Source organism: Papio anubis, chromosome 4 (assembly GCF_008728515.1).
Source record: "Papio anubis isolate 15944 chromosome 4, Panubis1.0, whole genome shotgun sequence".
Lineage (NCBI taxonomy): Eukaryota > Metazoa > Chordata > Mammalia > Primates > Cercopithecidae > Papio > Papio anubis.
The window spans coordinates 120,904,937-120,921,711 of NC_044979.1; the positions used below are offsets into that span (position 1 = coordinate 120,904,937).

General features: G+C 44.0%; 1 protein-coding gene across 1 annotated transcript in view; it reads right to left on the reverse strand.

Moving 5' to 3' along the window:
- Positions 1-16,775, reverse strand: part of COBL (cordon-bleu WH2 repeat protein) — a 299,738-nt gene that overhangs the window by 113,908 nt on the left and 169,055 nt on the right. The window contains 1 exon segment of the mRNA XM_031665428.1: positions 8,239-8,412. Within this exon segment, the coding sequence (XP_031521288.1) occupies positions 8,239-8,412 (174 nt within the window).

Sequence of the window (16,775 nt, forward strand, 5' to 3'; positions counted from 1 at the left end):
AAAGTCTGGGCAGCTGGTTCGTGTATATGATCTGAAGTATCTTAAACTCTAAGATGGGTCCCTGGATACACAGAAACCCCACCTTGATGGCGACACCCTCTTCCTCTCCAAGGTTTTTATTCATCTCATACAAAGTTGCAGAGGGAAAGCGTCCCTGCTCTAAACCCAGATTTACTTCTTTGCTCTTCTTTTGCAGGCATCTCTGACATGTAGCTCAGCCTGGTCTGAGACTCAGTTTCTACAACTCAGGTGACAACAGACATCATAATTAGCAAGGTCACCAGGATGGCTGTGAGGGTTAGATCTAACAAGTCATGAGGAGACATTTTATGCACAGTAAAGTAAGTGGGACATGTGTGTCGGTATGTGTGTGTGTGTGTGTGTGTGTGTGTGTGTGTGTCTGTGTATTTTAAATAGATATGGTTAAGAGACATTGGAAGACCAAACTGAGTGAAGGGAATTTAAAAAGACAGCCAGATAGCTAAGAGAAAAAAAATCACAGATGCAGAAAAGCACCACAGAGTGCGGAGGGGAGAGAAATGAGAGGGGCAGGGGGAGCAGGTGCTGAAGAACCCTCCCATCTTATCTTCACATTGTGTGTGGCCATTGAACCCATTTACAGAAAGCAGAAGCTCGGCCGCTCACTGTGTAATAAGTGGCAATGTCAGCCTCCAGCCCACACGGCTGCTCCTACGGCCTCCCCTTTGCTGCCAGGGCCCTGCGCCCCTCAAGCCCCTCATGGAGGCTCCATTAGACAGTGCTGTGCCATGGATGGAAGATGAACAAGCAGGTTCACTTGGCACTGTGGCAGGCGGGCGGGCGGGCAGGCACCTCCCCGGCCATCCCAGCAGCAGCAGCAGCTCTGGTCTGCCAGGTGGCATGCAAACTGCAAACAGGCCTGCCTGTGCCCTTACTCCTACTTGTGCCCAGACTGTCCCTGCCCCAACTCGCACTGAGGCAGTAAGATCGTTCTCTAACTCTGGCACCTACACTTTTCATGGCCCATTTACAACTCTTTTTCTTAGTGAGGAGTAAATATTCCAAGTCCTGGCCAAAGTTGGCATCATTTATTCCTTAAACGCTAAGTCAGGTCCTTGAGGAAAGCAATTCCTTTGCTATTTGCACACATTTTGAAATCAGGTTTTTTTCACTGAGAAACTGTGTTAGTCCCTTGAGGCTGCCATAACAAAATACCATAGATTGGGAGGCTTATAAACAACAGATACTGATTTCTCACAGTTCTGGAGGCTGAAGTCCAAGATCATGGTGTGGACAGACTTGTGTCTGGAGGGCTGGCTTCCTGGTTCAGAGGGCGCCTTCTTGCTGTGTGCTCACATGGTGGAAGGGGCGGAGGAGCTCTCTGGGCTCTCTTTTACAAGGACATTAATCCCATCACGAGGTTCCACCCTCATGACCTCATCACTCCCCAAACATGATAATGTTTGGAGTTAGAATTCTGACATCTGAGTTTTGGAGGATGCCAACATTTAGAGCACAGCAGAGATGATCCATATATATGTTTGGTAAATAAATCATGTACACATAAAGTAAGTTTATATAAATATTTACTGGTTTAATGAGCACAGTGTTAAGACACTGGAGATGTGTCAGGGAACACAGAATTCCCAGCTTCCTGAGCTGTCTGGCAGGGGCTGAAAGAAACCTGAAACCGGGGAAGGGGACAGAGAGTTACCAGAGGGTGGAGGTGGCCAGCGAGACTTCATGGATGCAGTGACTGCCAAGCGAGGTCTGGTGCAGTGAGGAGGTGAACGGGACGCTAGGGAGAGGCAAGTGAAAGGCTCTGCCAGGTGTGGGGAGAAGCAGGAGAGACGCAGCTGGCACAGTCAACTGTGACGTGAGGCCAGCAGAGGCTTTAAGGCATGACATGACCCCGTTTCTGTTTAGATACCTGTCGCTCTAGCAATGGTGTAAAGAAGATTCTGCAGGGGAGAGGGGCATGAGCAGAAGCAGGGTCTAGTTAGGAAGCCAGTGCACCAGGAAACATCTCAGTGGGGCAAGGGAGTGCTTGAGCCCAGGAGTGCAGGTGGGACCAGAGGGAAGTGGCTGGATTCTGGATACACTTCAAAGGAAAACAGGCAGGATTCCCTGACAGGTGGATGTGGTTGATGTGTGCAAGAAGAGAGGCCATCAAGGTGGGTTTAAGGATTCTGTCCTCATCATCTCATACTCTGGGTGGGCTGAGATGGTCCTCCCCTCCCGAGCTCATGGTAAACTGAAGGACTCTCTCTTGTCTGCTGAGCCTCAGCCGACCTCAGAGTCCTTCCTTCCAAACAAAGTACTCCAGGAGGCCAACTGGCTGAGGAGTGGCCATGAGATACACCCGGCAAAGATCAGAGCCCTCTAATTAGTGTGAAAAGCAATTTTTCAATGTCTCCGGGCATCATTCACTTTATCAGTAACCAATTAACCACCACCACAAGGCATGTGATAAGAAACAGAAGGCAGACTTCACTCCAGGAGAAGGACAGCAGGAAGAAGTCTGCAAAGATGAGTATTGCCATGACCTCAACACCCCAGCTCAGAGAGATGGGAAATATGCACACTCATTTTAATAAGCAAAAAAATATCAGGCCTAAATGGAGACAGGACACTTCAGTCTGGCATCCGCTGGCCAAGTGGTCTGCAGCCCAGCTCTCAGGGCCTTCCCAGTACAGGGACTGCCAGGGCTTGCCTGACCCTGGGTGTCCTCTCTGCGGAACAGGATCAAGAACACACCAGAGTGACTGAGGATGATCAAATGGACACTTCAGTTCTTGATGAAACGTGCCTTTGGGAGTCTGGTCAGCATAGTTTTATCACTTCCTGTAATATGCTAGTTACCAGATCCAGGAAATAGAACTTCAAGTAATAATGCTTTCCATTAAATGTCTAACATACACAGATCATCCTCAGTCTTCACGCAGTGTGAAATACTATCTTTTTATGTATACACTGTGCTGAGATATTAGAGTAATAAATACCAATTCATGCTTTCAAGTGCAAGGCCTTGTGCATAGCAGTTATTCAACAAATATTCACTAATACATAAGCAAATTTTTCATAGAAAAGTTTATTTTGGGTTATACTAATAACTGATCATAACACAGCCTCCATCATCACTTATTTTAATGGCCAGCATCACTAGCAATTTCAGTCCCAATGCAATATCTTGAGATCATGGAGAAACAGACTTGTCAAGTTGGAATTTTATAGCGTTGAACATAATAAATGCAATAATTCAAATACTAGCAAAAAAATAAAGCTGGAATAATTACTTTAAAATATTTTTGAATTACTTGTCAATTACAATAAAAATGGATTTATAGTTTTATCTGCATAAAAGTAAGCATATAACTGTATACTGACTGAATAAATGAATAACTACATATTATATATTTGTGGATAATGAAAGCTAAAATTAAATAACACAGATAAGTAAACTTCCACAAGCTACTTATTTTTAATCACTTAAATGCAATACCAAAAAAGTTTTAAAAACTTGCTCTGTAAAATGCCAAGTATTATACAAAGAAAGATGCCAGAAAGAATAATTTAAAGTATTGTGTCAATCTTTAATAGGTAAACTGAGACCCCTACAAAAGACTGTCTTGACAGTAATTGATTCTTCTTTTTTTTTTTTTTTTTTTTTTTTTTGAGATGGAGTTTCACTCTTTCGCCCAGGCTGGAGTGCAGTGGCACAATCTCAGCTCACTGCAGTCTCCGCCTTCTGGTTTCAAGTGATTCTCCTGCCTCAGCCTCCCAAGTAGCTGGGATTACAGGCATCTGCCACCAAGCCCAGCTAATTTTTGTATTTTTAGTAGGGATGGGGTTTCACCACGTTGGCCAGGCTTATCTCAAACTCCTGACCTTGTGATCCACCCACCTTGGCCTCCCAAAGTGCTGGGATTACAGGTGTGAGCCACCGTGCCCGGTGATTTTTCTTCTTCTTAAACAGAAGCTATCAGGACTGAAAGGGATGAGCAACTCTCTTCTCCACAATCCTGAGAAGGTATGGAATAGTGAGTAGGGTGTTTATGGTTTGTGGCTGAGAAGGGAAAATACCACCAAAAGAGGAGAGAATGCTGGTATTGTTTAACAGAATGACCCTGCTGCAGGGCCTTGGTGATTTTTTAATTGTACATTTGGTATTTGCAGCAATAGCAAATTTGATTTTTAAATATAATCTGCTACTTGGTTAATACAGAACTCTGGCTGGGGCCATGGACCCTTCACTCCCTCTGCCCAGCCCTCCCTGCTTTAGGCATTCTGGCTACTTCTGTCCCCCACTGCACTGTGGCCAGTTCTCATCTCCCACCTTTATGCAGAGCACACACCTAAGGACACAAGGCACAGAGAAGAGTGATCTCGTCCAAGCTCCCATTTCTAGTGCTGGTCAAGCTGGGATCAGAACCCAGGCAAGTGCCATGAGATCTACGTCTGACCACTACAGCGATCACTGGCCAGTGCTGTTCTTAATGTTCCCATTTTACAGAAGAAACGGAGGACTGGAGATGAGCAGAGGGATGCCCACCCAGGCATCTGTGTAGACAGCCCCTAATCACAATCTTAATCCTGGCCCAAGAGCAGAACAAGTGAGGAAACCATGAGCAAAAAAGAGGAAAACAAACTCTCCTTCAGGATGGGTTGCTAAAGACTTGGTATGTTAGTCTGTGTTGCTCTAAAGAAACACCTGAGACTGGGTAATTTACAAAGCAAAAGTGTTTAATTGGCTCATGGTTCCACAGACTACAGGAAGCATGGCACCTGCATCTGCTCGGCTTCTGGTGAGGCCTCAGGAAGCTTTTACTCATGGTGAAAGGCAAAGGCGGATCAGGCAGGTCACATGGTGAGAGAGGGAGCAGGGTCGGTGGGGCTGCCACACACTTTTAAACAACCAGATCTCAGGTAAACTACCAGAGAGAGAACTCACTCATCCCCATGGGGATGGCACCAAGCCATTCATGAGGGATCCATCTCCATGACCCAAACACCTTCTACCAGGCCCCACTTCCAACTGGGATCACATTTCAACATGAGATTTGGAGGGGACAAACATCCAAACCATATCACTCAGTATAGGAAGGTGGTTCTAACCCAAATGCAAGAGCAGCGAGCAAGAATTCCAGCAGCTGCCTAGGGTCTGGGACAAAGGGAGAGTTCGCCCTCTGTACATGGCACGATGGTGAGAGGACAGTGTGGGCCCCAGATGAAGCAGGAAGAAAATCCTGTGCAGAACAGACAATTCCTCTGTCCTCCCGGATGAGGGTTCCCTGGGTCCCAGTGAGAAGGAGTGAGGACTACTGATGTGTTTTAACACACAACTTTAGGCCTGAGCTAACTTCATGGAAAACTGCATATAATTATTATTCTACAGTATAGATGGACTCATTTTCAGGTAACTTTCCTACTGAAGAATCTCTTAGCAGATCTGTTGCCTTTGAGTAGTCAAAATTCAGAGCCAGCTGCTGAGGGAGGTAGTTTGCTACGGAGGGGTGGTTCTCAAAGTGGGGTTTGCCAGAGTGGCAGCACTTAAGATGCAAATGTTCAGGCCCCATCCAGACCTACTGAATTGGCACTCAGGTGGGGCCCAGAAAAATGTGTTTTAACAAGCCCTTTGGGTGAATTGATGCCTGCTCAAGTCTGAGAAATCTTTGAGAGCATAAGGTGCCTTAATGTGTACAATCAATCATTCTGGTCTGAAGTTTCCACATAATAAAAGCTGCATTCACAGTACTGTGGGAAGAGCCATGGGGTCTGAGGAGAGCATTCGGTCACCTCCAGGCTCTAAAACTTCTGGGAAAACCTCTTCAAAATTAGAAATAATAAACACACATGACCAAATTATGAATACATAATCAGGTGACTGACAAATACTAACATAATGATCATAATTTTTAGAAAATTTTCAAATGAACTGGAGGATGGCTAAAATTATCCCACCATTAGAACGAAGAAGCAAATACTGAATTTTTTAAACTAGTTGATACAAAATAATATTTTAAAATATACAAATGTAAGCATTCTCGTTTTCTGACAAACTAGTCATGTCCCCGAAAATGAACCTTTTCTTCTTGTTCAGGACACTGGTGTTAGTAACAGTTGCATATAAATCAGGCTTCCCAAACAAACATCTTATCTTTATATGGAAGGAAGTTCATGAAGAAGGAATTGACGTTCTTCCCTAACAACGACGACAATACATTTTTGGGTTCCTTTCCCAGAAATCAGTAAATAACAAAATACCTTTCAGTTTAAAAAAGCATGTTCAGAGCAAATGCTTAAATCTAATCCATATGCCACTCATATGCTTAAAAAGGAAGATGGTTTCCATGAGCCAACTTCTCCACGCATTCTGTGCCAAATAAAACAGATTTCAGCAAAAAGCTTTTACTGCCTCAGAGGAAACTCTGTTCATTCTACAGGGTATAAAGTACTATTTATTTTTCATTCAGAATTCCCAATTCTCTACTTACTGCACATTTTCCCACTCAAGCAGGCTTTATCCACTGTGGGTAAGCACATTAAATGCAGAAAAATACAACATCTTTTCTGGGTGGAAGAAATTTTTAAAATGCTGGTACAGTTCAGCATCTACATTTTATCACATTAAGAAAATATAGTTCTTATTAAAAGAAAAAAGCTGACATAATATTGATCCTGGAAGTCATACTTTTTATTACTGTTAAAGAAATACCTATCCGAAGCCAAAGCAAAAAGACATTCCCAGGGGCACGTAGCTGGGAAAGGCCAATGCTATCAATACGGTCTGCATGTTATAAAAACGTTCAGAATCTACATCCAAGCAAATTAATGAGACACACTATAGATAATCAGAAGAAACAGCTTTGTGTTTTCCATTTCCATCATCTTATCATGGATGCGTACAACAAAAAGGTACCATTTGTGCCTAAATTTCTTTTAGGAAAACACAGCTAATATATCATGAAGAACTCAAAATAAGTCAGTCACATTAGAATATATATATATATATTCTATATATAATATATTTTATATAGAATATATGTATTTATTTTATATATAAAAATATATATATATATATTCTTTGAGACGGAGTTTTGCTCTTGTCGCACAGGCTAGAGTGCAGTGGCGTGATCTCGGCTCGCCGCAACCTCTGCCTCCCAGGTTCAAGCGATTCTCCTGCCTCAGCCTTCTGAGTAGTTGGGACTACAGGTGTGCACCACCATGCCCGGCTAATTTTGTATTTTTAGTAGAGACGGGATTTCACCATGTTGGCCATGGTTGGTCTTGAACTCCTGACCTCAGGTGATCCTCCTGCCTCAGCCTCCCAAAGTGCTGGGATTACAGGCATGAGCTACTGCGCCCAGCCTAGAAAATATTTAAGAGACACAAAAATAAAAATATTTTCTTCGAAAATATGTTGCACTACAGGCTTTTCATATAGGTTTTTAGGCATATGAAGGACTAAGGATGGGAGCAAGATGGTCTCTGAGACCCAGGGATAAAAAACACCCATGAAGGAACAGAGATGGATGACCAGAGGACTGACTTGCAAAAATAGATGGACAGACGGACATACCTGGACAGACTGACAAGCAGGCTGATAAGGAAATTACATGACATGTCAGGACCCTGCTATTTCGTTTCTGCTGCTATAACTTTTAATCAAGATCCAGGGGCCAAGCCTCACATTCAGGAGGCACAGACTTAGTTTTTAGGATATTTTGAGAGCAAATGAGCAAAAAGGGGCCTTGAACCTAAAGACTAGCAGGGTGTGACACTCTCTATGCAACTGGGCTAGGCCACATGACACAAGCGGCAAGAATTAGGATATAAAGTCCTGCCACAGAATGAATGGACTCTGAATGTGCTTTCTGTAAATGTTGGCATTTGCGGCATGCTGCCTCCACAGGAAGCTGGGATGCAGTCAGTCAGAAACATCTCAGCCCAGGGAAGAAGACTGCATCCTTATCTTTACACCTGCACAGTGGATCTGACATCTCAGGGTGTGTGGGGAGCAGGACTGGGCTGCTGGGTGCATCCGGACTGCCTTGGGGAACTCAGCTTCTCAGAGTTAAAAGCATGAGCCCTTCCTGGCATCTTGCCTTTACTTCTAAATAAAGCTTAAATATTTGCCCTCAACACTCCAGTCACTACAGCCACAAACATGAAGGATTACTGTGTTCCCAGGGAGCTTTGGAAGAATCAACTGTGTCACTGAAAAGATGCTTTGATTGCTAGAACGGCCCACTGCCCTACCTTTTCCGATGCCTTGTCTTGCACAGGTGGACCTGAACCTGGAGGAGGAGGGGCTCGGCGCTTCTTCATCTCCGACTTCACGGACACCCCTGAGATGCTGCCCAGCGAGAGGGATGGACCCAGCGTAAGGGAACGTGAGTGCATGGATGGGGAGTTGGGTGTTGTTAAACAGCCCTGTTGGGGAAGAGACAAACAGAAAACCAAATCAGTGTGAGATGACTTCTCCCCGTATGAATGCTCACATGTGAAGACAAAGTTCCAATCCGTCCACCTGAGCTTGAACGGCAGCTGTTTCTGCGGTCAGCTTGAAAGGCTTTAGCAAGCCCCACCTGTAGCTTTCCAGGGAAAGCTGGAGAAGATGCTGCAGAACAGACTCATGCTATGAGGCTCACTTTCTTAATCATGAAGGCGATGGCAGACTCTTTAGGCCACTAAGAGAACACTTAGCAGCTGGAGTCATTTACACTTCTTGACCAACCTGCAGGTGTGAATTGGCCTCCTTAAAACTTTAACCTGTTGTCAGAATGAGCTCTGAGACACTGAAAAGAGGAAGGAACTGATCAAGAAATACATCTCCATGGGGAAGACACCAACAATCTTGGTCATCTTGGGAAGTACTACACTTGTTGCCAGAAGGGGGCTTATGTTTCTTCTAATTTTCAGAAGTTAGGAAAACTGACAATGTGGTATAAGCAATATGCTATGAAGACTGTCTAGAACCATCAGTACAGTACTTAGTGACGGATACCTAATAAGCTGAAAGAAATACAAACCAACACACTAATTAATTGCTCTCAAGGGGCAATTTCTATACCAGGGGGAGCAGGCTACAGGACACACAAACTTTTTGAATCTTTTTTCTCCCTAAGGTCTGTTAATAGAATCACGTAAGTGCTAGTGCAGAAAGAGCATCTGGGGAACCAGCAGAGCCAGCACTCTAACTTCAAATTGAAAACAAGATGGTACCATGCTGTGTCCTGGTGCTTCTTCTCTCCTAGCCACGACAGCTCTTTCACAGCACCTGTTACCATGGACACAGTCAATACTGAGAGCCAATGCAGTAAAGGGTTAAGCCCACAGACCTTGGAGACACTGCCTGGGTTTGATTCCTTCTTTTGACCTTAGATGAGGTTTTTTGGTGTATGTAAGATACATGAGTAAGATACAAATCTTGGGCAAATTTTTAATTTCTCCTTACCCCAGTTTATCTCCTGTAAAACTGGGGTAAATAATAGTTCCTGCATTACAAAGCTACCATGTGAATCAAATGAGTAACTGGATGTAAAAGAGCTTGAAAGAGTTCTTGGCACATTGGCTGGGTGTGGTGATGCACACCTATAGTCCCAGCTACTTGGTAGGTTAAAGTGGGAGGATCTCTTGAGCCCGAGTTTGAGGCTGTAGTGAGCCATGCTGGTGTCACTGGAAGACAGAGTGAGATCCCACTTCTTTAAAAAAAAAAAGAGTTCTTGGTACAAAGTCAGTGCCCAATAAGTATTAGCTATTATGATTATTATACTTGCTTGTTTGTATCTTTCTCTCCCATTAAGATGTGAACTCAATGAACACACTAATTATCACTCATTTTTACTGAGAACTGTATGTAATCCCAGCTCCAAACAGTTCCTAGTAGGTGGAGGGCCCTTCAGTCAACCTTCCTGAGAATGAATGAATAGACAGATGACCCTCTGGGTCACTATGATTTCATGTTTTACATAATAAGCTTGTGGGTAAGATTTCATTTGAACAACTAGTTCTCCATATTTAAAATGAAGATATAAAGGAAATCCATCATATTAAACAATGGCCCAGTATTATTTGTACTCAGATGCAAACGCTGTTGCTCTGCCAGTTATACGATCATTTGTTTTCCTGAAAAAAATTTGAGTCACAGATTTTCTTGTGCTTAAATATTAAAGCCAAAGGACAAAACACTCCACGAAAGCTGCTTTTTATGCCATTAGTGCTTCCCTGCAGACACTGAACATCAATGATGCCCCATGCTTTGGCCATCAGGTACAGAGTTCCCATAGGAAACAGGTGAGGGTGGTATAACAGAAAAGAAACTAACACCCAGAAAACTCATCAATGCCTATTTAGGCTCCCACAGAAAAATGTAAGTTGCTCCCTTGAGTCCTTGAGTTCTGCAGCCATCATAGTCATTACTAAGCAAATAAGCCACGCAAAATAAACTCCGCCTTACATCCCCCTCCATGGCAACAGTGAGGACTCAGGGAGACGCAACTCAGATTTACTTAACCCTGCAGGGTCTAGAAGACTACATGAAGCACAGGAAGCAAACCAGAGAAGGGATTTTGCTATTCACAGTTCTGGAGCTGGAAAGGTGTTTTGCTGGATGGCTGGTTTGTGCAAATGCCCCCAGATTCACGGGGATTGCAAACCCCATCTTTCCTCATCAGTAGTCACTTAGCATATGGCCAGAGCATGGACACTGGGACCTTCCACATTGTTGTGTTTCCTCATCCACGACGTCTCTGCTGACAGTGACTGCACACGCACACACTCAGGCGCATGTGCACACACTCTCACATGCACACTCACAGACGTGCACTCACACGTGAACGCACGTTTTGGAGGATGCTTAAAGCTGTGGTAGTCGATGAAGAACTACACACCTCCACCCATGCCACCTGCTATCTCTAAAGCATACATGCCCTATCTGGCATCCCAGAAACACAATGTCCATGGTAGTGCATTCCACAACTACATATCTAATTGCTTGTCTTCACTCCACCCTGTCTAGACATGGAACTCCCAGTTCCTCTTGTCCTTGGTCCTCACCACAACTATGCCTGCCTGACTGATCACTCAACACTGCTGTGAATCCACCTCTGTCCTGTAAATGCCCTGAGCACTTAAGGAAGGTCTGTGCAGAATACTCCCTTAAAAGAACTTTACAGCCCCCTCCCATTTCACAATGATTTCAGGTTTTAATTCGTAACTGTTTTTGCTCTCATAAGCATCCTGGACATTTTGGATTATCTACTTTTTCAGGTAAAGAATGGGAATAGACCCCTTATAGTGGGTACATCCCCATCTTCAAAATGGGGAAAATTCCATTTCCTTCAAAGTTATTACAAGCATTAAATGAGGTAATTTAGATAAAGCACATTAGAAGTGTCCTATCTATGTGGTTTCCTTCTTCTCTGGTATCTATTTTGGGTGACAATGACCTCCTGAGGGCCACAGTGAGATGACCTTGAATGGTGGGAAGTCAGAAGGCGAAAGTGCACCCCATCCCAAGTCCTCCTAGAAGTTCTGATATTATCTTCACACAACGGGCTCCTCATGATGCCATCATCTGTGACTCTGGAACTTAACTGAATTTCAATACAACAGATGATTTTTCTCCCCTAATTTGTTCTACACAATTAACAAATGTCTCTTCCCACCTCCCGCAACACTCCTAAGGAGGTCGATTGCAGGGTCCAATGGTCCTGAGCCACCAGACCCGCTCCTCAGTTCTGCTACACAACAGTGTTTCTCAGCCTTTAACCCAAGGGAAGACAAAAACTTTGTGCTGTCCAGAGAATACCCGTGTTTCATTTCTATCTTCCTTCTTTCCCTACTTTTGGAATTTGTGCACAGAATTTAGAAAACAATCCACAGAATAACGTGGGAGGAAAACATTGTGAAGTATTGAATCCTTTAAAGTCCTGACTCATATCAATAGGAAGTGAAAGGGAAAACCAAGAGCTTAAAGCATGCAGTCTGGAGTCCAAACAGCTTGGCCCCCGCTATTATTCCAGTTTCCTCGGTTGTCTCCTGCTACCACGTGGCAAAGTTCATGAGGGACAGGCCACTGCTTGCCTGCAAGAGAGGTTTGGTTTCCTGTCCAAGCTTGTCAATATATACATGTTTTTAACATCAAGTTATTTTTTTGTAGGAAAGTGAGTCATAGCTCTCACCAAAGGTTGGCACCAAAATCCACAGATTTTGGCAGTCATGATCTTATCAAATTTTCTCAGGAGTTGCAAGTGCAACCAGATAAATCATTAAGAAAAAGCAATGAATAACAGAGAAAAGAAAACTAAGCAAATAGAACCTTCTGTCTCAGGCTTCATGGGACTTTGGTTGGTGGGATTTAAACTTCCTTCAGGCCAGCTGCTGTCATTCGATGGATAGTCAAATTCAACTGCACCCACCAAAGACAATGCAAAACTCTCTGTGTCCATGTCATCACACCACTGATAGCCAATTAACTCATTACATTCAGTATAAAATATCAGTGATTTGACCCTCATACACACATCTGGGGAGAGAGGACAGGAAGAAGAGGAAACTAACCATTTCCAGATCTGAGTGTCGGCTCAAAATAAAACCAGTATCATCTGCAAGTATTTTTGACATGGGTCCTAATTTTACATTTACACACACACACACACACACACATTTATGTATGCATGGGTGTGTGTGCACGTATATATATGCACATATTTGATTGCTTCTGTTTAAAATGTACTAGTCTCAGCAAAGCTTATTTTCCTTTTACTTGACTTTTATTGTGACCACAAAATACTATTCCACTGACAGGGACAAGGAGCTATGCAGAGCTAGCATTGGGCAGCAGGGGCATGGCCCCAACAGCACAAGGGCCCCATAGAACCTGATAGGGCCCTGAGAATGCAGGGTGTCCCTGGAATACTTTTAGGGCTCACAAGTACCGCAGAAAACACGTTGTCTCCCTCGCTTGACTTATAATTGATCAGCGATCAGTACCAGACAGGAAGCTGAGCATGTTCAAGGTAAACATTCCTATTTCGAGTCAGTACAAACTGCCATGGTTCATTTCCCTTTGCCAAAATTCTCGAAGAGATCCTCACAGAGCTGCCTCACAAGCACACCCACATCACATAGCCTAAGACGGATCAATCCGTTCATACAACAAAAAGGGGCCTGATGGACTTCAGCCCCTTACTGTACTGCACTATACACTTCCAGGGACAAACAGGAGATGCTGTACCTGAAATCTTTGTTTAAATTGATTTTTTTTTTAAAGAGATCAATAGTCATTTTGTTTCCATTTCTCAAAGGTGTCCATCCTACAAATACAATTATATCTTGACTCATTTAATCAAGTCTACCAAAAGTCTGATTAGATCTTTTGACATGGCTATTGAGGAATTCAGATGTTGATTTCTGCGTCAAGGTTAAGGGATATCTTTTGGCTACAATTTAAGTGTACTCTGAGCTGGCAATCAACAATCCTCTCAGCAGAGGCTCTTCTAAATGGGATCAGATCCTCTTAGAATGGCATGATGTTTGTTGTTTTGATGGTAAGAAAAACTGAGGCCCGGGAGACTGATGGAGCTACTCAGGATGGCTCAGTTCCTTAGTAATAGAATAAACTAGAAAGATGAAACTAGAAATACGTTCCTGTTGCTGCCTGCAGCCTCCTCTCCTTAGACGATGCTGCCCCCTTTTGAAAGGCCTTACAACTTTTTTTTTTTTTGTAATGCTTTGTTACAGAATCAAGTGGGAGGGAAGACTCAGCTCAGAACCTGTTATCCACATTGGCTTTTCTTCGGATACAAGTGTTGACAGGACTCAAGGCAGAACAATGCGACATAAACCAGATGAGGTGAATGGACACTCGCTGGGGTCTGTTGGGCAGAGCAGCTCAGGTCTGTCAAAGTTCCCGGCAAGGTGAGAATGGGGAGAACGCTGCTTCTCATCTGTGGTGGCTGGCACAGTCCTGGGTAAGGACAAGGCCAACTTTCCTTCCAAAGAGGGTGTTCTCTGTCTCTGCATTTCCTTATCCTCAGGGCACAGCCTTCCTGACAGACACTCCTTAAGCTGAATCCCTGAGCCAAATCCCGAGACGTCTTCTGGCATCCTGGAAATCCTGCACTGATTCCGAGGAAGTGGCAAACCAAGAACCATGAAGCATGCCAGCTTCATGTGAACTGATCACCAGGAATGGGCAGGAAAATGGAACTTGGGAATCTCTTTTCCACAGGGTGAGGCGAGTAGGAAACGATTGCTCTTTTTTGGCCAAGTTCCCCCACGGAATGCCTGCGGGATGGCATTTTAAGTATTCAGACGAAGAAAAGCGGCAGAAGCTACTTGGTCTGGATGCACATTTCAGCCAACAAAATACCGTGTCACGTAAGCTCTCTGATAATTTCTTGGCTGGCAAGACATTTTCTTAAAATGAGCAAACAAAGAGTATCCAACTGGTATTTGATTTTTTTTTTTTGAGACAGAGTCTTACTCTGTCACCCAGGCTGGAGTGCAATGGTGTGGTCTGGGCTCACTGCAACCTCTGCCTTCCCACTTCAAGGGATTCTCCTGCCTTAGCCTCCTGAGTAACTGGGATTACAGGAGCATGCCACTACACCCAGCTAATTTTTGTATTTTTACTAGAGACAGGGTTTTGCCATCTTGGCCAGGCTGGTCTCGAACTCCTGACCTCAAGTGATCGACCCGCCTCGGCCTCCCAAAGTGCTGGGATTACAGGCATGAGCTACCGCGCCGGACCCGGTATTTTATTTTCTCTTAACAAAACTGGAAGATACGATTGAAGGTGAGCTATCAGATAGTATTTCAGTCTTATGAAGCAGGATCATCTGTGAGGCATTTGAATGTTTAGAATGCTTAATAATGACAATTTCAGAAAGGCAGAGGTTTCTGAAAAGCTTGTAAATTAAAAGGAAATGAGCCCTGGGGTGCTTCAAAGATGGATCACATGTGATGTGTGTCCTCAGGCAGGCAGGATCTTGTGACAGTGGCCACAGCAGACCACAGAAGCTCATCTCCAGCTGAGCCAGGGGGAGGGAGCAGATGCAGTGCATGGTGCAAACTTCATCAGGGCAGGTGGAGGAGGAAAAGTAAGAGGAAGGGCATCCAAGGGGAAGGATGAGGAAGAGAAGGTTATGAAAGGTTAAGTCATGATGTGCAGCGTAGTGACTGACCAGAATTACAAGGCAAGGAGTGGGGGCTTGGCAGCAGCAGAGAAGAGCGTCAGGGAAAGGATGTTCACAGGGCATGCCTCAATCTGCCTGCATGTGTGTGTGTGAGTATGTGTGTGTGACTGCTTGTGGTCAGATTTCAGCTGAGGCAAACTCATTTAGGTACAGTTTCAGGGAAAAATGAGGTTCCAATTTATATAAATAATATAATCCTAATGAAAAAGGGAAGGTTTTTCCCTCTCAAATGTGCATGTAAAATTTCCCATAATTTATGTGGTGACACATTTTGAATAACTGACTTAGAAGTTCAGTTTTCTACACTTCATCAAGAGTGATACTTTATGTGTAGCCCTCCTCCAGATCAATGGATTTCTCCAAATGAAACCAAGTATTTCATTTTCAGTGGGCGTTTTGTTAAAGAGCATTTTAATAATACTATGGACTAGACCAGGAAAGGAATGAGAAACTCAGCTATAGACGTGCATGGGGCAGGTCTGGGTGCCGACTGAAAGGGTACCACTAAAGGACACGGAAACAAAACAAAAAAGGGAACAATTCCCGTGCAGTAAATAGGACTGTTTCTAAAACGTGCACCAAATCAGGAAGGCTTCCCTGTAACTCCAGGTCACTGAGTCATGAGGTGAAGGAAATAAGCTGATCAGATTTCCCCCTTGGCAAAAATTTCTTTTCAAGAAAAGTAGGATTTATTTTTTAAGCAGCAGGAAAAGTAGCTGCGTTGTTCGAGAGCCTCTCTTCCCGGGGAGTAGACTAATTCTCTGATGCACTGTTTATAATGTTGCCCTCTCTAATCTGCTAAGGGACTTACCACTCATCACTACCTGTATGTAGCATGCTGTAGAAGAGGGTTCAGAGGGTGGCCACATAATTTATTATTCAAATTAGAACTATTTTTCAAGAGATCTAAAGGAAGCCTAATGGGAAAGAACGCAGTGACATCAGCATTGTTGAGACTGTCCCAGGCTAGCAGAAGTGTGGTCTCTCCACCTGGGTAGCATATGAGCTGACACCTGACAGGTGCAAAGAGAACAACTCAGCCGGTTAGGGAGGAAATCTAAACTCCAGGCTCAGAAAATGGTGATAGATTTGTGTGCAGGCATGTATTTTACATATATAACCCACTTGACCCTCATACCAGCTCTATGAGGAAGGTAATTATATGGTCCTCTTTTCACAGCTAAGGAAACTCAGGTACAGCGAGTGAGTGGTTGCCCAAGGTCACACACTAGGAAGTGGTGGAGCCAGACAGGCTGGCTCTGGGGTAGAGGTTCGCAAACTCAGCTACATGGAATTCCCTGGAGCATTAACGATGTGCACACCCAGGCTGCACCCCAATCCAAGCATATCCAAAACCCTGGAGCCGGACCAGGCACTGGCTGTCTTCCTTTTTTAAATTATGATAACAAAATGTGTGTAATAACATAAAATTAACTATGTTAGCCATTTGAAAGCATACAATCTCTGGTGTTAAGTACATTGACACTATCATCCAGACATCACCACTATCTATTTCAGAATGTTTTCATCATCCCAAAAGGAGACCTTGTACCCATTAAGCAGACACTCCCCAATCTCCTTTCCCACCCCAGT